Here is a 22340-nt window from a genome sequence, read left to right on the forward strand (position 1 = left end):
CTATCAGGTGACTTGGCCTTAGGGTATATCTCTCTCTCTCTCTCTCTCTCTCTCGCTCTCTCTCTCTCTCTCACACACACACACACACAAACTGTTTGAGGACAGGGTTCATTCAAGTGTATCTTCTTGCTCTGGCATTTTCAGTCTCTTGCCTCCTTTAAACCTTTTTCCTCTGAGACCAGCTGGTGCCATGCCTGTTGTGTCTAAACAACATCAATCAAAGGTTTTAGATACTCAGGTGACTTAAAGGATCATACCTCTGTTTTTGCATGGACTACTACTCTTACATTTAACATTACTTTAAACCATTTTACAGACCAAACCTTAAGATTTTAGACCACATTACTACCAACCAGTAAACATTTAAAACACCTTCATGTGCCACCTTGACTGGAATGGTAATTAAATTACATTACATTCATTTAGGAAACACTTCTGTCCAAAGCAATTTATAAGTGCATCTATAGCAGCAAGCGCGAAAAGTCATCAAAAACAGGAAGTGGAAACAGAAAATTTTGAGTAGTTGCTAAGACACAAATGACCTCATACTTGATATATCATTAAAAAGTAGCTGCTGAATAAGTCTGAGTCAAGGACCACAGGTAGATGATAGGAAGTTACTGGAGAACAGTGATGCTATATGGGAGATGCACAGAACCCCTTAACATCTTGCATTCAAAGTTGTTTCGGGTGATCGAATTGCAATCAGAAAGAGCTTGACCACATCAAAGTACAAGTGTAAATACACCCAAAGGCATGGATTCTGATCCGATGGCCGAACCACCTTCAGAAGTGGTCAGGGACATGTCCTGACCTCACTGAACACAAGTTAAAATACACCTATGTTTTCAATCCACATTCAACAACTACCGTAAAACTTCCATTAGTAGCCCAGGCTATTATTTGCTTAAATCATCAACCTTAACAGGCCTAAATTTGGGACAGGCTTCTATATGGAACAGGCCTTTAATTCCTTTTACACAAAACTGTTGCTCAGCAAAGTTGGGAAATATGATCAAATTGTTTATTTGAACCAGTATGACTATTACGTGTATAACAATTAGGCTTTGAATAACATCAAAAATGATTTTTTTATTTGATCTAGCTCTGACATACATGGCATCAGAGAGGATTACAGCACCCGGCATACTGACACAACACCACTTTATCCTGTTAAAACAATACTCATTTGATTTTTATGAAAAACCCCTTTGATTATTTTGATCTGAGGACCCTTGTGGACCAAAGATAAATGAATAACTTACTGGGTAATTGAGGAATTGACACATATTCTGACTTTGACAGCTTCAAAGAAAGAAGGACACCGTTTTTTTTTTTTACAGTCTCCTCTGGTGCTCATGGTGTCAGTAAAATGAACTGAACAGTTAAGTTGTGGGGAATCTAACCAAGCTAACGATCTGTAGCATCTCCATAGTGACAAAAGTTTGTCTGTGCAGTCTACGCAGCTAACTAATGTTAGCTCAAGTGGGTAGCCAAGCTAACGATCGGTAGCATCTCCATACTGACAAAAGTGTCTAATTGAGAGAGGCCTTTATTTGTCGAAATGTGTAGCCACACCTGGCTAGTAAAAGGGACTGTGTGTTTAATTAAGACTAGGCTTTTAATTGAAGTTTTACGGTATGTATGTCATTGCAACTGTTCCAAACCTGAGAAGCGGCAGCCATTAGCCAGTTAGCGAGCTATGGCACCAGTAAAACAGCAGCAAGAAAGCTTATGGATGTTCAAGACACTCGTGGATGGAGTCAAAACGAGATCAAGTGTCTGCTTTAAATTTGGTCCGACCAAAGTATTCAAGCAAAACCTGGCAATTCATGCTGCAACTCAGCCTTTTATCAGTGCAGTGGCGTTGGGAAATGGGCAAATGGTCATGGCTGCAATGTCAACGAACATTTCAACACATGAAACAGAAAAGCCAAGGACAACAACAGCTCTAATTTTTGGATATCAGAAATTCTGCAGATGCAAACATTAGCACAGACTCCACCAACAATAGTGCCAGCTGTGACGAGTACAACTGGAGTGTTGATTAATAGTTCGTTTTGATTAGATCTTAATCACATCTCAGTGTTGACACAGTTGACACATATTGTGTATTGTTGCATTATTGGGTATAAAGGGGGTTATACAGCATCATAGGGTTTTTTCAGGGCCTTTAAGTTTATGAACGCACTACCAGAAGACCTGACAATCCCTGACAGAGAGGTGCTCAAGGACATCACGACACCTTTGCCAAGTTTATGACATCACAAATGCTCCTCTGCAGCTTCTGTTCACTGAAGCAGGTGGTTTTAAATCTTGTGTGACAGCAGGAGACCTCTGAGGCTGACGCACAGATTACACTGTTCTACCATGTCCATGAACACAAAGACAAAGAGATGGTCACATAGGCATGTGAATAATATCTTGTAAACTGTGCCTTTCATACACAGGTTGATAACACAGTTGGCAGGTGCAAAACTGGAACTGACGCCACCTGTCATGACCTGAAGTGCAAATCAATTACACTCCCTCTTCAAGAAATGCATCTGTTTGTAATATGGCAAAGGTTGCATGAGTTCATCTATTATAAATTAAAAGCCTACCTGCAGCTAGACAAACATTATTGATCGCACAGCCTTGTGAACTGTGCCAAGTTCTGTTTTCATTTTTATTTCTCCAGGAAAAATGATCTGACCTCAGAATCAAATCGTTTAATCATATCAAACCTATACAGAGTATCCGCCTTCTCCTCTATTGATCGGATACTATTTCTGATAACATCTGTAGCTAACAGATATTGATTAGGGACAGCTGACTGACAGATATCTACATATGTTATTTGAAACACAACTTCCTTTTACTCTTCTCTTTTATATCAATTTAACCTCAAGCAAGGGTGTGTGAAGCAAATGGCTCCTCAACCATCTGGCAAGTAAAAATGAGACCAGATAAATGACCATATCTTTGATGTTTGCAGCTTGGTAAAGTAGTGTTCCCATGTTATTAATGGCGACTCACTGCCCAAGGACACAAAGCTGCAACTGTCTAGCCATCTGCAGAGCGCTCACAGGCACTCACACGCTCCTCGTGGAATCAAGTTCACACAGAAACCTCCATCGGTTCCCACTTTTTGACCCAGCCTCACTTACTCAACTGGCCACACCTTGCCCCCAGCAACTCCCACACATATCAAAACCAACCCCCCACCCAGATTAGCTATAGCTGGTATAGGGTATTCTGTTACTGAAAAAAAAACCCTCCTGGATGATGCCAGATTTGAGTTTCAGTCACTTTTTGGTCACTTACTCCTTTCCTGCCTCTCCTCTTTTCTTGACCTCCTTCCAAACACTTCCAGGCACTGTTTACACAGTATTATACAATCACTAACACCCCTCTGGCTATTGGACAGAGAAGATGAGCCAGTTTCAGATACTACTGTATTTCTCACAAAACAGGCAGTGAAACCACTCAAGTGTCCTTTCCAATCAGCAGGTATCGGTGATGTCACAATGATCTTATAAAAGGACAGGTACATATTAAAAAATGTGTGTGTATCAGCTACATTATTAGGTACACCTGTTCTTGGCGTAAGCAACATGAAAGCATGGATCCATCCTGCCTTGTATCAACGGTTCAGGCTGCTGGTGGTGGTGTAATGGTGTGGGGGATATTTCCTTGGCACACTTTGGGCCCCTTAGTACCAACTGAGCATGGTTTAAACACCACAGCCTACCTGAGTATTGTTGCTGACCGTGTCCATCCCTTTATGACCACAGTGTACCCATCTTCTGATGGCTACTTCCAGCAGGATAACGCACCATGTCACAAAGCTCAAATCATCTCAAACTGGTTTCTTGAACATGACAGTGAGTTCATTGTACTCCAATGGCCTGCACAGTCACCAGATCTCAGTCCAATAGAGCACCTTTGGGATGTGGTGGAACGGGAGATTCTCATCATGGATGTGCAGCCGACAAATGCTATTGGGTATACTTGGCTGGTACTGGGTGTTGGACCCCCTTGTACCTTTAGAACTATCTTATAGAAATGCACTACTGTCCAGGAGGTGGTCTAAATGAAACTCAGTCTTTGTATATTGGCGCAAATAGGATACATCCTCCCAACTGGAAAACAAGAATTACTGTGCTCAATGACAAAAAGGGCTCAAATTACTTTTGTATGGTATTACATGGTCAATGACTGGAAGATACTTAAGTATTTGCTGTTTTAACGTTCCCATAAACACTACTGATCAACATCTTACCTTTCCCTGCTACTACAATAATTGAATTAAAGCACATTTTCTGTTCTTTACCAAGAGTTACTGACTTTGCTAATGAGAAAATACACTCCCTGAACAAACACAACGTTACTCCAACATTTCTTACACACACACACACACACACACACACACACACACACACATCGGCACATATACACACCACCTGCTGGTTGAGACGCTAATGTTCTTTAGAAGGCTTAACGATGGGGATTACTGTCCACTCACGCTCACGTTTGTGGGTGACGAGTCAAACATTAGTGGGTCACAGTCACACACCTGGACTGCTTGCCTCTACTGACACAGATTAAACCGGACTACAGCAGAAGCCTGAAGCCCGAGTTCATCAGGCCAGAAACAGTGGACCAAAACAAAATGTATAAACTATGAAACATGCTAGTTATTGACTTGTTAATGATTTAGATTTAATAAAAGCATATAATAAAAGTTTATCTCCTGTTTTAAGCTCCCCTCTTACAAGAAACCTTAAATTATTCTGGTTATAGTTTGTGTTCAGAGTATTGGACAGGTCAGAGTTGGGGGGTAAAGAAGGCGGGAACAGAGCAGGCTCCCACAAACAGAGAGATGGGGGAGGGCAACGAGTGGGAATAAGGGGCTTACAGTCATGGTCATGGAGGGGGAGTGACAATAACAAAGCAAAGCACTAACCAGGGCTGAGCAGTGACAGATGAGTCCATATAATATCAGGGGTGAGAGGGTTCAGACAAGGGTTAAAAAAGGCATGTTTGAGGTGACGATGAACAATTATGTTGCTCTGCTGGGTCTTCAATCACCCAGTAAAGAAATAAGTAGAGTTTCCACAAACGCTTTGAAGCTTGGACCAGTGCCATGGTTTTCAATGTCCAAATCAGTCTTTGAATGTTTCGTTTTGTTTTAAATCCAAACAGCCCATGAAATGAGAAATAGTAATCCAATACTATTTAATACTGGCATAGGCTACAGTTTATTTATTTGTTCATTTGTTTATAGGGCTACATATGAGCTAATGTGTTTATATGGGATTTAGCTGTAATTTATTTGATGTGATTATTGCACATTTTGAAGCTGTTTTCGCTTCAAGTGCGATTTATGTCCTCGTCTTTCATTATACTCATAATTACAATGATAGCAAAGTACATAAATTATGACTGCAAGTTTGAGTAAAGTGTATCAGCTTATGTTTTCCCCCCTAGCGAACTTCAAAGCCCCATTAATTGTATTCGGGACAGCTCTACAAATGTGACCACTGATCAACAAAAAACATAAACTAGGAAAAAGTTGGAAATGAATCATGGAAAATGCTAAAAAATCTAAATCCCTGCAGAGATACTGTATATTGAATAGACAAACAATTGTCTCTTCTGTTCTGCGCCAGCTCAACAAGCCCTGTTCATGAACAGAAATGCATTTACCAGTGGTCCTGTCTAAATATAGTGCTGCAGTGCATCACTGTTGATCATTATCACATTGTTATCTATGCCAGATCCCACATATGTACATACAACCAACGCAGATGGCCACAGAGCGTCTGTGATTCATAGTTTGTTGTAGTTTCCTCTGTTTGTGGTAGACTTAAAATAGACATCAAGTGAAACTTTGCAGCCAAATGGACTCAAGATTTCAATGACAACAAAGAAGGGAAGGGATCTAGGTGAGAGCAAAAGTAGAGGGCAGGTGGACGAACCAATTTGTGGTGTTACCAAAGTAACACTAGAGTAAAACTGCCCACAGAAACACTGTAAATACAGCATGGTGAAAGAAAGACTCACATATAACACATACAAAAAAAGCTGAGAGTACATAATAAAACATCTGACACCTACCACACAGCCAGTGGCAGCAGCGCGAAAATCTGTAGTATCTTTCCACCTCCTCGAGAGAGATGCGTACTTGACCCCCACTCTCCTCCACGGGGCACAAACACACATCCAAGACTCCCTCTTCCTCTTTGACCTCTTCGAATTGACCATCCATCTCTTCCCCTCTCTCCGCTTTAGTCTCTCCGCTCTCCATCGACCCTGAATCTGCCTCAATCTCAGCTTTCTCCTGGGTTTCACTACCTTCATCTCCTCCTGGACTTCCCTCGCTTAGAGAATCTGTGTGTCCTATAATCACAAACCAGTCCAACCCCTCTATCTCTAGCTGTCCATCTGAGTCTAAGCTCACCTGTCCTGATAAACTCAGGTCCGAGTCCACTTCCATGCAAAACCCGGAGTCTAACTCAACGTCTAACTCCTCTTCCATCAAGAACCCTGAATCACCCATCTCCTCACCCCCCATCCTGCTCTCCTGGTCTATGTCCTCTTCGATCCTCTTCTCCAACACTTGTTCCATGCAGCTTTGCAAAAAGGTATCACCTTAACAATTCCCCTCTCATTCTGACTCCACCTTTCACCAGACGCCACATTCAGCCTCTCGCTCCCTGTCAGGCTGCAGGTGCTCTACAGCCTGCAGGACGTCACTCAGTAACTGTGGGGACTTCCTCCTGCAACCTCAGGTTACCTTCCCTGTAGACAAAAGCCACAGTGTAGCACTCGACCCCACCCTCCCTGCTCACCCAGCTACCCTTTTCCCTCCCCTTTAAAAAGATAATGACCTGACCCCACCTAGTTGAACAGCAATGCCTCCAACCTGCTAATAAAAGACTGACCTCTAAAAAGAGATCCAGTTATGACACTGTAGTCAGACACAGAAAAAACGCCACGCATGCTAAGTTATGTCATGCCCTGTTGTGTCACATGGGTTAGGTAGAGACTCCAGCTATCACCCCTGTGCCCAGCATTCATTTACCTAGGCCAACAAAGCTCTCGCTCTTCGTCTGCCTTATCTCAGGAGATGTGGACTAAAAGTACAAAGCTTCCATTCTGACCAGCCCATTCAAACACTGCCTGCATCCCCATTTAACCATTCACAGACTGTATCCATTCAAAGCCCCTATTCTTGTTTACAAAAGACCCCATTCTTACGAACTTACTGAAAGACTTAATTCTAATGAGACCTCTCAAAGACAGACACTGTTTCTTAACAGAATGTGGCAATTTAGATTCCATTTCAATGAGTTGTATAAAAGATATATTTCAGCCAAACGAGCTAATAGACACTATTCTGTCTGCTAATTCTACCGTTATCTACATATACAAGCAGAGATGTTGGTTGTGTTAAGTGTGTCCTGTGTTTGGGTGGGGCATTGAGTTTAACACGCGTTTGCTCTATGACCAAGGGCAAGCACGAGGTTATCAGTGTCATAAACCTTGAGAGATAAACACGAAAGCCATTAGGTTGCAGAGCTGCACAACTCAAAGTGAACAAGAGGGTCAAACAAAGGGACAGATCGCTGATCAACTCACAGTCTCATTTAGAGACACTGATTCGTTGTGCTGTCACATAAAGCCAATGAGTGAGCACCGACACTGAAAGCAACTAGTGTAGCAAATATACTCGGAGATGCGTCCATCAGAAATTCTTAGTCATCACAAAATGCCAGAAAAAGATGTGTTTAACATAAAGAACCCTGAAGGAACGACACATTGCAAGACATGACCCTTTTATGGTTTTCTTTTTTTCTGCTCAGTGAAGCCTTTTGTGGGTCCAGCAAGAAATCAGATTAGAAAAATGTTGTGACTTGAGAAAGCTTCGATTTGGTCTGAAGACAGCAAGTGTAAAAATAAATAAAAACCTTGGGGGTGCAGAAAGAAAAGAGTTTACTAGACCCCTTTAGCCTGCTCCTCATCTCTGCTTGAGGCTAATAGCTCAAGGCTTCATTAGCTGCTAACATAACACACCTGAATCAGTTGTATTGTGGGTAATGTAGGCACCAGGTTAGGGAAAGTAATGTTTGGAACAAAAAATATAAAACTGTCCAACCGTAAAGCATTGTACTGAGGGACAGACATGGAGAACTGGTACTAAATTGGTCCCAGCTCCTGACTGGTCAGTACCAAATTATCAGTAAGCTCCTGAACAAGTTACATGAATGCAAATTGCAGCACTCTTTGTCCAGGAGCTTACTGGTCAGTATCAAATTATCAGTAAGCTCCTGGACAAAGAGTGCTGCAATTTGCATTCATGTAACTTTAATTAATTCTAACATAGCTGGCATTTTCAAATTCCTAACCGTCTCCTAATGATGACAAAGCTGCGGCAGTTATGTTTGATGCATAACTGTGTGCTTACATTCTGTGCTCTCCTGCCATGACCGAAAATGCAAAATGCTCAAAATAGTTAGCTTCTGAGAAGCTTCAAGACTATAGTTCTTTGGTAATTTGTAATGTTAGGGCTGGACCCTAATAGTCGACCAGAAAGGTCATTAGTCCGATAACAGCACCTGGAAGAAGATCAGCTCTGCACTCAGGATTTCAGGTAAACAGGCTATGATACGGTGTTTGGCAACCTCAGACGCAACCTGTCGCCGTACTCTTTAAAGCTGGCACAAAAAAGGGACAAGAGTAGCGTCCAGCACCTGACATCATGTTTTCCAGGCAGTTAAAGACGCTGCATGTGTACAGCCTCTAATTTCCAGGGCTGGTACCTGCGGTTATTCCACAGGCTAGTTAATAACATGTCGGGCAGGAAATCCAAAGTGTGGGATCATTTTGAGAAGGTGAAGGACGAACCCAAGGTGATATGTAAACTCATCTTCATTGGTCGACTACAAACATGACGTATCATCTGAAACATGGAAGTAGCTACATGCCCATTAGCCCACAGCGTCATTAACAGGCGGCTCGCTCAGTGTGTGACGTGCACTTGTAGATAAAATATAGGCCTATATTAATGAAGGTTCATTAGTACGGTTTTGTATTTCTCTGTAATGTAGCACAGTGTTAACAATGTTACTGATACTATTCTTTCTCACACCTTCAACTCAAACCACCAAAATATATCATTTAATCATTAAATTAGGGGCGGCACGGTGGTGTGGTGGTCAGCACTGTTGCCTCACAGCGAGAGGGTTCCCAGTTCGTTCCCGGGTGTGGGAGCTCTTCTGTGCAGAGTTTGCATGTTCTCCCCGTGTCAGTGGGTTCTCTNTCAACTCAAACCACCAAAATATATCATTTAATCATTAAATTAGGGGCGGCACAGTGGTGTGGTGGTTAGCACTGTTGCCTCACAGCGAGAGGGTTCCCGGTTCGTTCCCGGGTGTGGGAGCTCTTCTGTGCAGAGTTTGCATGTTCTCCCCGTGTCAGTGGGTTCTCTCCGGGCACTCCGGCTTCCTCCCACAGTGCAGATTGGGGATTAGGTTAATTGATACATTCTGTAGTTGTTGAAATATTTTAAAGGGTCAAAAGGCAGCACAGTGGAGCAATGGTTAGCATTGTCGCCTCACAGCAAGAGGGTTCCTGTGTTGAGGGATCCCTTCTATGCTGAGTTTGCATGTTCTCCCTGTGTCATCATGGGTTTTCTCCAGGTACTCCGGCTTCCTCCCACAGTCCAAAGACATGCAGGTTAATTAGTGACTCTAAATTGTCCGTAGGTGTGAATGTGAGTGTGAATGGTTGTCTGTCTCTATGTGTCAGCCCTGCGATAGTCTGGCAACCTGTCCAGGGTGTACCCTGCCTCTCACCCAATGTCAGCTGGGATAGGCTCCAGCCCCCCGCGACCCTCAAGAGGATGAAGCGGTTAGAAGATGGATGGATAATTAAATTAACACCGTAAACATGCAGGCGACTAGTCGACTAATGGCTCTAAATGACGACTATTGGTCAACTAGGAAAATTCTTAGCCAGGGGCAGCCCTAGTCATGTTTAAGTTTAGTTTCTGGTAGTGAAGCAGCATAAAGGTGCATCACTGTAGCAACTGGTTTTCCACAAACACTGTCAAATGTGTGTTTAAATCACTCATTACAAGGCAAGTTAGTTTTGTTTGTATGGCCCCAAGTCACAAGTTCACTCACTTTACAATTTGTAGAACATACAGTACTTTCTATGTTTACATTCACAGATGTCATAAAGATTGCACAAAAGAAGCAGTTGTAATATGGGAGTATAGTCTAAATAAAACGACATGACACAACTGTCTGTGATTCAGTTTCACAAATAAGCGGCATCATGAAACAAGTTGATACATTAACACTTTTTGGAGACAATTAGGTTGCTCTGGAAACAGCACAGTTTCGTTTCTGCCTCCTCTGTGATCATTTTAAAAATCAGCTGTAGGTGGAAAAACTTGCAGATCAATGTTTTCATGTGAGTATCCTACAACTGCGAGCAACCACACAAAAAATACTCTGAAAAGACTTAAAATATCAACAAAAGCTCCCTGCTTCCCCAGATTTTTGTTCTGTATCAGGCAGAGCTCAGCCTGTAAAACCAAACTACTCCTGGATCAACAACATAGTTCCTCTCTTGTATGAATTCACCTCATGGCTAATGACTTAAACAGAGCTGGGGAGGAATGAAAACCTTCCCTGAAGCTACACAGCGTGTGGTACAGACAGGCAAAGCAGACAAGAAAAACATGCACATGCATTATGTGGAGTCCCGGCATGCCAACACATATGCAGACACACACATATACAATCCATAAGTGCTGGGCACAGCTTAGCTTTGAACATGACCTTCATCCAGGGACAGAGCAAACAGAAATATCTGACGACAACCTCAGCAAGAGACAAAGATAGATCAGATTTTCGACACAAAGAAAATACACAAGCATCCTGACGACACAGAGAGACACAAAAAATACCATCCATACGTCTCCTGACTCACGAGGCTTTAGCGGGACCATTGGCATCCCACTATCCCACTGAGAAGCACTCCTCTTGGCTTTCCTCACCATGCTTTCCTCCCTGCGTGTTAGTGAGACCTGTGAAAGTCCTTTTCTATGCAGTGGAAAAAACCAAGGTCTCAAAGTGGCAACAGTCTGGTCGACAGGACACCAACTTGAAAACTCAGCAGCTTTAATCAGCAGTTCCCACTCCTTTGCACCAGCGCGTCTGCCAGGAAGATGCTGTGTGCTGCAATTTCTGCATTTGCTGAAGAATCTGTTACTGCTACGGAAAAAAATATCAATGCAGCTGCGGAGATCTGTATGTTGGAAACTGAGGCGGCTGTTTAAGCTGCGTAGTCACACACTCTCACACACACACAGACACAAACTGTTACACACACAAAGACACAGAGACGACCCAGTGGGGAGCAAGGGAAGCCCACAGGAAACACTGTGTGTGAGGGTCTGGGCGTGATGCCCTGCAAAACTCTGGCCAGGGCTTCAGTCAGGAATATATTACACACACACACACACACACATACATAGGCATGTAGTCCTATGAGCACTGGAAAGCTGTATGTAAGCGCACTAACACACACACACACACACACACACACTCTCCCTTCCTCTTACCATCCCAGCCTCTCCAGGAGTTCCTGCGGCTGGCGGGGCTGAAAGGGAAAGTAGAGCCCAGTCCAGAGATGTCCAGGTTCTGGATCAGATTACTGAGCCGGTTCACGATCCGGTACGATGCCTCACCTCCCTCCCGCAGAAACTCATGCAGAGACATGAGAGCAGCCTGCTGGTCTCACACACTCAAACAAACTCTCTCATCCAGAGAGACCCCCTCACTGCACCTGCAAAGCTCCGCTGCACACTCTAATAGACTCCAAACTGCTGCCCCCAAATGCAGGCATGGGAAGAACCTTCTTTTGTTGTAACGAGCCAGGTCACTCTGAACCAAGCTGGCGTGCTCTCACATGCATCCTCTGAGGAGATTTCTGCATTGGCTACATACAAGTGGAGCCCAGTGTCCTCTGCAGAGCCACATTGGGGATTCGAGGAAACAGCAGTGCAGGAGTAAAAACAGCTGAGTCACTGTCTGCACAACCTTCTGAAACAAACGGTGTTCACACTGAAGGTGAGAATGGGCCCGGCTCTGCTCTGCACACACTCACACTCTTGCTGATGCACACACATGCCTTGTCACAAGTGCAACTATTGCCGGCTCAGAGCAGCACAGGTTTCAAAGGGAGGATGAGAGGGGAGGAGGGTGGAGGGGGGGCTGGAGCAGAGGGCAGCCGGTGGAGCACAAATCCCCTTCTGCTGCTCAGGCTAATTATATTCCCCTACTCCTTAACTAATCTGCCTTTTCTTTGCCTCTTTCCACCTCCCCAGATTCTTTCATGCATTTATTCCTGGTGAGCCAGGAAGGCATGAAAATTTAAAAACTTCAGCACTATAACTTTGAGGTGGACACGAACAGCTCGGGGTGTGTCAGCTCCTCCACTGAGGTGGAGCAGCACACAGAGGGTCCTCTTTGATGGGAGAGAGAAGGAGGTCGCTGGCAGGCTCTTAAAGTACGTGTGTTTGTGTTGTGTGTGTGAGTGTGTGTTTGGTTGTGTTTGTGTGGTTAAAGCTGGCAAGCAAAAGGCAGCTTGCAGTTTATAGGCTTAGAATAGAGATGAGAGAGGAGCTGCACTCTCACACATACTGATGAGGCGACTGCAGGAGGACGAAAGACACACGACAACAGCTATCAACCCGTAACCCTTCATCTCTTTGCCCCCCCCCTCCGTTCTCCCGTACCCCTGTTAATCAGGTCTGATCCCTCCTTTATGGCATCACCCACCTCCTGTGTGTTTCTCCTTTATAGCTGTTCACCACTGTTTGCTCCCACACTGCCCTCACTCTGACATTTACCTGCCTATATGAAGACAAACATATAGACACAGAGACAAAAGCCCATACGACCTGCCTGTCCTCTTCCCCACGAGCTACTGTTATTAACAAAGCTAAAAACAAGAGCACCACAAATCATAGAACAAGACTGCAGCTATGCTAGTGATGCTGAGAGTCTGCACTTCGCCACAGCAATGGTTTGAGTTAAATGCTAACATCAGCAAATTAACATCCTCACAATGTCAAAGCTAACATACTGATGTTACGCAGGTATAATGTCCACTACAGCCCCTTTCCTACTGGACCAACACATTCTCACTCCGACCTTGTCACATATTGACGTTTTGGTCATGGACTTTCCACGTCCACATACGACATGCAAGGTACCCTGGGTGCGCTGGTAGTTGAGGTTCTGGGACACCGTGTCAAGTTCTTACATGCATTGTCTTCTTTCAAGATACACCTCCCTTGTCATTGGAAACAACAAACACATGGTTGAGTTTAGGAAAAAAGAACAGGGTTTAGCTTTAGAATCTTACGGGATGCGAACACCGACCTCTCAGGTGAAAGTCGGTGTTTGTTGGACAGAAAACAACTTTTTAACATGATGCAGTGATGGGCTGCTACAAATTCCATCCATCTTCACCCAAGCAGCGCTTAAATATAATTTAAATTTATTTGTCAAGTTTGAAAGACAGACTAAATAAGTAAGAGATATAAAACAGAATTAACCCCCATAACATATTCACTGGCCTCCATGCAGCTTTCCAATGTTTACTAACTCTGTATTCCAGTGAAATTGTGAAGTCAAACAGGACGCACGAGTTGATAAATGAATGAATACATTTAAAAAGTGCCATTATCAGTGGACCAGAGCTGTGTACACTGCTCTGGTCCACTGGGGTGTTAGCATGCTAACATTTGCTAATTAGACGTAAATGCAAAGTCCCAACCCTCACCTATGGTCATGAGCTCTGGGTTATGACCGAAAGAATGAGGTTGCAGATACAAGTTGCTGAAATGAGTTTCCTCTGTGGGGTGGCTGGGCTCAGCCTTCGAGATAGGGAGAGGAGCTCAAACATCCGGAGGGAGCTCGGAGTAGAGCCGCTGCTCCTTCACGTCGAAAGGGGTCACTTGAGGTGGTTCAGGCATCTGATCAGGATGCCTCCTGGGCGCCTCCTGTTGGAGGTGTTCCGGGCACAACCCAATGGTAGGAGGCCCCGGGGCAGACCCAGAACACACTGGAAGGAATTACATATCTCATCTGGCCTGGGAACGCCTTAAGATCCCCCAGGAGGAGCTGGAAAGTGTTGTTGGGGAGAGGGACGTCTGGAATACTTAGCCTGCCACCCTCCTTCAGATAAGCGGTTAAAAATGGATGGATGGAAGTAAATGCAAAGTTGAGCAGAGGCTGATGGTAATGTCAAGCACATTTTTGGTCATAAATCAAAGTATTGGACAAGTTAAATGATTAACCTGATGTTAGTGCCATATGAGGGATCACCAAGTTGGCGCTCTTCCTCCTGATAGGGGACATGACTGTCACAATTTCAAAGAAATCTGTAATTCATACTCATGGTGGCGTTACAGGAAAAATCAGGGGATCACTACACTCAGTAAGATTCATCCTCTGGGCACTGTGGATGTTGCTGCCAAATTTCCTGGCAATTCACCAAGTAGATGCTGAGATATTTCAGTCTGGACCAAAGTGATGGACAAACCTTGGACTGACAGAGTGATACTGCTGCCCACAGAGCCACGCAATTAGCGTGGCTAAAACCCTGACATTATTAATTCATTAGTATTGCCACTACATGAACACATTGTTTCTATTGTTTCTATCTATACGTGATAACAGCAAATCTAAATATACAGTAGATATGACTCTACAGCAGCATATTACTGGAGGCATTTAAAAAAGGATTTCTTTGCAGACAGTTTAAATTGTATTTTGTTGGATAGGAAAAACCACCTACAGTAAGATGTGACCACCCTTCCTAAAATACAATGAAATAAAAGCGAGGATGATTTTTTTATGGCAGCACTCTCCCTGGCTCTGGCGACTTGTGTCTTTCTGACCACAGCTGACTAGCAGGAGACTAATAGGGACCTGGTGGATCCATCTGGCGACACACCTGCTCTGCCTTTAGGGATGAACAACACAGCTCATCTACGCACGTTGAATGAACCTCTGACCTCAAGCTTAGAAGAAACCTCACACTCACATATGTATATCTGATTTAAAACAACTGTCTTTGATTTCATTTAAACCTGAAACAATGCAACAGAGGACAGTGTGATCAATACCAAACGACTGAGACTGACAGAAGCCATGAAGTCATCAGACAGCTGGGCTGCCGGGAGCTCAAACACTTTCAGACACCTCAGCTCCTGCTTGGCTCAGCAGCAAACACACAACCAGACAGTCTCACACACACAAGCAGAGGTGTGAATATATACTAGCTATACTCAGCATACAGAAAACACCAACCACACTATATAATATGTCCCTAGTACTGCATGCTAAATAAAACAGTCGCCCTGAAGCATCAGCGGCTGCAAGTGAACAGATTCCTGCTGGAAAAGCTGAGACCTGTGATTCACTGAACTTGATCTGTCCCTTTAAATCAACTAGAAGTAGGTCAAATGCCCAGTTAGAGAGTGGAGGAGAGGCTGTTTGAGATTAGGGCTGCAAGTAACAATTATTTTCATCTCACTGATTTATCCAAGCTAAAAGAAATCTGTTGTTTTCTAACACCAGAGCTCAACTTGCACCATATTCTTTTAGCCATGGCAGCAGCATGGCTCTGTGGGTGGCAATGTCACGCGTCATTCGGTCCACCACTTTGAAATAACTTAGTAACTACTGCAACAAATACTGTGACATTTTTGTACCTGTATCCATGTTACCCAGAGAATGAAGCATACCGATATTGGGGATCCTCTGACTTTTACTGTAGCGCCACCACCAGGGTAAAGGGAATTATTTAGCAAAATTTTATACAGACATTTACAAGTCTCTGACAATGTCTCCTAATGACTTACGTGATTATCTGAGTTTTCCTTAAAAGGGATAGTTCGGATATTTTGGAGTGGGGCTGCATGGAGTACTATTTCGTAGTCAGTGTATTACCTACAGTAGATGACGGTCGGCACGCTCCCAGTTTGGAGAAGCAGACAGGAGTACCACCATAGTTGAGTGATGTACTGCTGTGGACGGGGCTTAACAGTGTAACGTGAGTGTTCGATGTGTGATGGTTGGGTCACACTTATAGAGTACACAGCAGGATGGAGACGGATATTCTGCAAAGCAGCACTTTACTTTGCTCCACACTTCAGCAGCTTCACAACAACCACATTTCCAGGTTACACTTCCTTGTCATAGATCACATGTCTCCTAATTAGCCAATGAGAAGCTGGAAGGACTTTGACTGAGGTAAATGTGTGAGAATTATTGAGGCAAATCTGTCAAATTTAACTGTTTTTAACACTGCTGCTGCGAATATTTTAACATGTAAATAATAATTGTGAACATAAATATGTGAACATTTAACTGTACAAACACTCTAAATGTATTTAAAACACATGAAGTAACTTAACCTGTAATCCTTACAACAGAAAGAACGGATGTTAAGCCACTTAAAAAAGGCATACCTAAGAAATCAATCAGTCTAAGTGGATGCTAAATTGAGTATATTTTCACTGCTTAACCTTGATGTCAGACTGCCCTTTGTTTTGGCGCTTCATTTTCTCAAGCATAGAACTTCCGTATTCTTACACCAAAGCCCAACAGTGCAGCTCATTGTATTACACCGCAGGTCTTAGGGTTTTACTTAAGTGTCAAAAATACATTTTGGTGCAAACCCCCATCCTTAGCAGTGCATAGCTGGGCTTCCGTGGTGGTGCTCCTGTCTGCCTCTCCAAACTGGGAGCATGCCAACCATCATCTACTGTAGGTAATACACTAACTATGGATGAGTACCTCATACAGCCGCAAAAATCTGAACCATCTGTTTAAGTGCCACCATGAGGGTAACATTTATGGTTTTGACTTAAATATTTCATCAACTACTGAATGGATTGCCATGAAATCTGGTACACAGATTAACAGTCCCCCAAGGATAAATAGTAACTTTTCATTTGTACCATCATCGAGTCAAAATATGACTTTGTCCTAAACCTTCGCTGACTAAATACCTGCAAAAAATGTCATTCCCTTCAACTGTACTTAATGTTTAGTGTTGATTTGAAAAGTTAAGAGGACACCAAAGTAATTACACTTTATCCTTAGGGGATTGTTAATATGTGTACCAAATTTCATGGCAATACATTCAATCAATTTCAATCAATCAATCAATTTTATTTATAAAGCCCAATATCACAAATCACAATGTGCCTCACAGGGCTTTACAGCATACGACATCCCCCTGTCCTTTGGACCTTCACAGCGGATAAGGAAAAACTCCCCCAAAAAAACCCTTTAACGGGGGAAAAAAACAGTAGAAACCTCAGGAAGAGCAACTGAGGAGGGATCCCTCTTCCAGGACGGACAGACGTGCAATAGATGTCGTACAGAACAGATCAGCATAATAAATTAACAGTAATCCGTATGACACAATGAGACAGTAGTTGTTGAAATATTTTAAAGGGTCAAAAGGCGGCACAGTAGTGCAGTGGTTAGCATTGTCGCCTCACAGCAAGAGGGTTCCTGGGTTGAGGGATCCTTTCTGTGTGGAGTTTGCATGTTCTCCCTGTGTCAGCGTGGGTTTTCTCCAGGTACTCCAGCTTCCTCCCACAGTCCAAAGACATGCAGGTTAATTGGTGACTCTAAATTGTCCGTAGGTGTGAATGTGAGTGTGAATGGTTGTCTGTCTCTATGTGTCAGCCCTGTAATAGTCTGGTGACCTGTCCAGGGTGTACCCTGCCTCTCACCCACTGTCAGCTGGAACAGGCTCCAGCCCCCCCACGACCCCCAACAGGATAAGCTGGTACTGAAAAATGAATGCAATTCTTCAGTCAAAACCATAAATGTGCAAACAAATGTTAGCAAACTAAGATGGTGAAGATGGTAAATGTTATATTGGCTGCTCTGTCTGACCAGCAATCCTAAACCAAAGTTATTTATTAGCTTCGATCAGCAGCTCTACAGCCCCCTCTGTCAGTTGGTCCACAAAAACCCTTTGGGGGCAAGTTTTTGCCCTGGGAGGCTGAAATTTGGCATAGAGCTCTAGACTGTTGTTTACATTTGTTCATGATATGAAGCAATGCACGTTTCTCCATTTCACGGATTATTTTTGTGTTGTCTACTGAGCACTGATAATTGTGCTTCACAGCTCTGCCCACGCACTGCTGACTGAGTGACCACACTGAGAGATGGATGGATTGGATCACTGCCAGTGACTATATTCACCACAAAAAAATACAGTGTGACCTGCAAATAGATCTTACTGATTTGATATCAGTTTGGGGATGTTCGGCATGTTCAATTACATTCACAGTCAGTCAAGAAACCAGGAGCTGAAACAGAGACGAGGTGTGTCCTCTTTTTTACAACATGGCACCTCCTTTTCAGCTCGGGATAAGCGAGCAGTTCACCAGGTTAAACGATGCTGAATACTTTTCATCCTCAGCTGACTTTGTTTCCCTGAGTCGCTCTTTTCCTCACTCTCCCTTCCTCTCTGCTGTCCTCTGCGATCAGCGTTAGTCTCCTCTCTGAGCCGATTACTGCTCTCATCCTCCTGCCACAGCACATTCCTGTCACATTTCCTTACAGACAGAGTGCTATCAGGCTGCTTGTCTGCAAATGTTTTAATATAATGTCACGCACTTAAAGCCTTTTGTTTGGTATGTATTTTTAATTTCTCCCAGATATTTGGGATCAGTAAGACCCGATAAGTATAATTGTCAATGATAATTAAATCCCAGTGTCCTCGGATGTTCATTTTCCAAATGTCCTCAAAACTGGACAATAAAATAATCAAGTTTCAACCATAAAATGTGATCAGGTTTTGGACCTTGTCCACTTTTGTGTCGGGAGCAGCTGAAGACTGACTTGGCAGAGATGGCTGCCATGTTGTTTTTACATGGACTAGTGTATCGTGGTCTTACTGTGATTGCACAAAAAAGTGTCCACAAATGAGGACAACAGGTCTAAGTTAAGTAGAATGAAGTGTAAGGTCAAGTAAACCCAAAATGTTATGTGCTCATATGAGGACACAGGGTCTCAGGAGGATATGGAAAAAGAAAATTATTCCTTTTTTTAATATAATTTTCATTTAGTTTTGTTTTTATCATGTCTGCCATAGCGTGATGCAGCTCATAATTCTCCTTCAGAGCTGTACTAGTTTTGCTCCGTTTTATTCCTCTAGCGTCTGCATATCCACAGCCCCCCTCCTCGCTCACGTCCACCCACTCACTCACTCACTCACTGCTGCCATACTCTCACCATCTCTGGTGCTAAGGAGGAGGAGATGCAACTATAGCCCACTGTGCTGGATTAATGATTGCAGCAAGAGCCTCGCCATGATAGAAGATTAAAAAATCACGCAAAAAAATATACTAGACATCAATCCTCTTCCCTCTGCACACATACTGTAGCTGTACGTACACAGTTTCTACAAATACAGCTAAAAATAATCATGAGCTGAAAACTAAAACACCATATGACTCAGTCGTCCGTAAATGAGCAGCTGTGGCTTCTCTATACGTGACCAGCATCGCTGACCTCCGATGAAACAAGATCAACACAACATAATGAAAGGTGTACTGTGCCCAACTGTGTGTGTGTGTGTGTGTGTGTGTGTGTGTGTGTGTGCCTATGAGCCTGGCTATGTGCCGGCAGTGAGTGGATTAAAGGAGATCTCTATAAATGGATCAAAAGAGAAGAGAGGCAAACATCAGAGATATCACTCATACAAATAAGTGGCATTAGTTTGATCAAGGAGAAATGTCTGTCTTTCAGTCAGTGGCAATAAATCATGAGGCACATCTACAGTCTGGAAAAGGGTTCTCGTGTCAGCTAAAGACGGCCCTGAAATAGCTTTCTTTTCACGACTGCAGTCATAAATGAAGGGCCGCAAATGTTTCCCTGCAACCACTTTGACTGCTCAGAGCAAATATAAAAGCCAACGCACACACACACATCAGAGTTTTGCACAAACACAATAGCACAGCCCTGACAGCAACATCTAAGTTGTGATGTAACTACCTGAGGTGGCATGTCCATGTCATGTAATCAGTTCAGGGTTACAGTGGCTGTAGAATAATATATAGGTCACTGTCTCCCATTTCTGCGCGCAACACCTTTACCGATCAAACAACACTGTAAGGGTGGAGCACTGAGAAAATAGGGCAGTGAGGTACAGTACTACAACACACATCAGCTCGTCTGCAGCCTGCGCTTCCCAAATTTTAGACATCAGTTTTAATGCAATTTAACATTATAAATATGAAATTATAACACAGGGAGCTTTTCCGTGATTATCTGACTGCCTTGCAAATTATTTTAGCTCTTATGTCACAACACCAGGCACTACTTTTTCCTCGTAATGGATCAGATACTATGACCCAATATTGTATTTTCCACCGTAAGCAAAAACTGTGTAAGCAGGTCTTGTAACATAAACACAGCGTACTGGAGAAACACCTCCCTAGCTCGAGGCAGAAACAGCTTGAACAGCAACACATTAAACCTGGCTTCCTGCAGAAACAAAGATTTGTATCTCACTGACATGTCGATCCTGCTTTTTTCTTTATCAATCCTTGTTTCATCTTTTATTTTATCTAAATTTAACAAAGCAAGAGACGCAATATTGTCTCTTCTTGTGGCTGCATGCTGATTAATATTTCACGTATATTTCAGACAAACATGCATAATCTTCTGCAATCAATACAACGACCAGAGGCTATGGTTGGTGTTGAGTGTGTTGCTGTCACCCACCTATGCTTTGAGTGACTGTCCTCAGTCTCTCCAGCAGCTCCCCCAGGGCCATCTCCTCCGTCTTCATCCACAGGATCATCCTCCAAAGGGACAGCGGGAGACCAGCTGCCCAGCCAACAGACACTTCTGCGGGAAAAAGAGACAGCTTGCCTGCTTGTTCCTGAACAGCGCTTCAGAGAGTGGGTGATGATGAGGAGGACGGGAAAGGGGGACTGTTGGCGGTGGCAAGCCTGGCCAAGCAGAAGGGAAGAGGGGGATGCAGCAGGGTAAACTAACCCTGGATGTGACAGCCTGGCTCTTGTCTTGTGCGAAAGAGAGCTGAGAGCGAGGGGGTGTGTGCAGCTCGGAGGTGCTGGGATGCTTGTGAGAGATGGATGCTTTCGAGGATGGAGAGGATGCTGCAGGGACGGATGAGGGAGTGATGCTGAAGCTGCTTCAGCCGTGACAGCCCCAGCTGCAGTGGCGAGTCTTCTGCAGGAGGATGCGGAGCGCAGGACGCTGGCGATGATGGAGATGGGGAGGAGGTGGAGCGGGAGGCAGCCTCATTCACACATGCATGCTTCAGCCTCAGCACACATGATGGTGCAAACCTGTGCAGACCTGTGAGACAGAGAGGGGGAAGGGAAGTGAAGGTCAGCGTTGCAGCTTCACGCAAACGGCTGATCCAATAGCGACACCCAGTGTGGAAGGAGGGGCATAACAGCTGTGTCATGGTACATTGTCATCAGCAGAAAGATGCACAGTAAATCTTTTCTGGTCATGCACCACTGGTTATGCTGTATTGCCACCATGTGACGACACTTGGTTATGACAAAAATGGTTGGGTTACTACACTGGGGCTGCAATACTTTCAGGTTTATACTCCTTCTGGTAATCACTGTTTCTATAGGCCTACAAGGTTTAAACCTTGAAATGAACTGACATATTAAACATGTTAGAGCTTCACTTGTACTCCACTAATCATAAACTGATTCATCTTTTCAATACCATTATTTCTAAAAACACACAACTTGACACAAAAGGAAGATATTCCACACAGTTGTGGGAACTGAAAAAATATCCAGAGTAGAGGCATAATCACCTCTTCCTCATCTACAGATAACCGAGATAACGGTTATCAAGTGTGTCATCGGTTAGGTCTGTGTAGAGACCCCTAGATGAAAGATTGCACCATCTGTAGAAGGCAGTGCAAAATATAAGATTTAAGATTTTACTCTGAGAAAGACATTAAACATTATTCTCAAGTGTGAAACTACACTGACACCAAAAATGGATTCATACCTTAACCCACTGTGGTTCCTGACACACCTAATATGTCTGAAATCTGTTAGTTACCATGATATCAATGGTATCTAACCTTATGACTAAAGAATCCTAGAGGTGATACTTCAAACATCCTCTAACGTAATTTAGCAAAAAATGTGTTGTAGAAATTTAACAACACAACAGGAGAGCAGTGTCACCAAATCAAATGGCCGAGCTATTAAAAGGCCCTTAACAGGCAAGACACAC

At 43.6% G+C, this 22340-nt stretch overlaps 1 protein-coding gene across 9 annotated transcripts in view; it reads right to left on the reverse strand.

The window, feature by feature from the left end:
* Positions 1-21219, reverse strand: part of mcf2lb (mcf.2 cell line derived transforming sequence-like b) — a 62190-nt gene extending 40971 nt beyond the window's left edge. For 8 of the 9 annotated variants that reach the window (XM_050048011.1, XM_050048007.1, XM_050048009.1 and 5 more), the window contains exon 1: positions 6103-6746. In XM_050048011.1, the coding sequence (XP_049903968.1) occupies positions 6103-6613 (511 nt within the window). In that variant the 5' untranslated portion in view covers positions 6614-6746. Of the gene's footprint in view, positions 1-6102; positions 6747-20828 lie in introns of those variants that run through there. The other variant, XM_050048018.1, reaches the window with a different exon arrangement.
* Between the last annotated feature and the right edge of the window lie 1121 nt (positions 21220-22340).

This window comes from Epinephelus moara, chromosome 7 (genome assembly GCF_006386435.1).
Source record: "Epinephelus moara isolate mb chromosome 7, YSFRI_EMoa_1.0, whole genome shotgun sequence".
NCBI lineage: Eukaryota > Metazoa > Chordata > Actinopteri > Perciformes > Serranidae > Epinephelus > Epinephelus moara.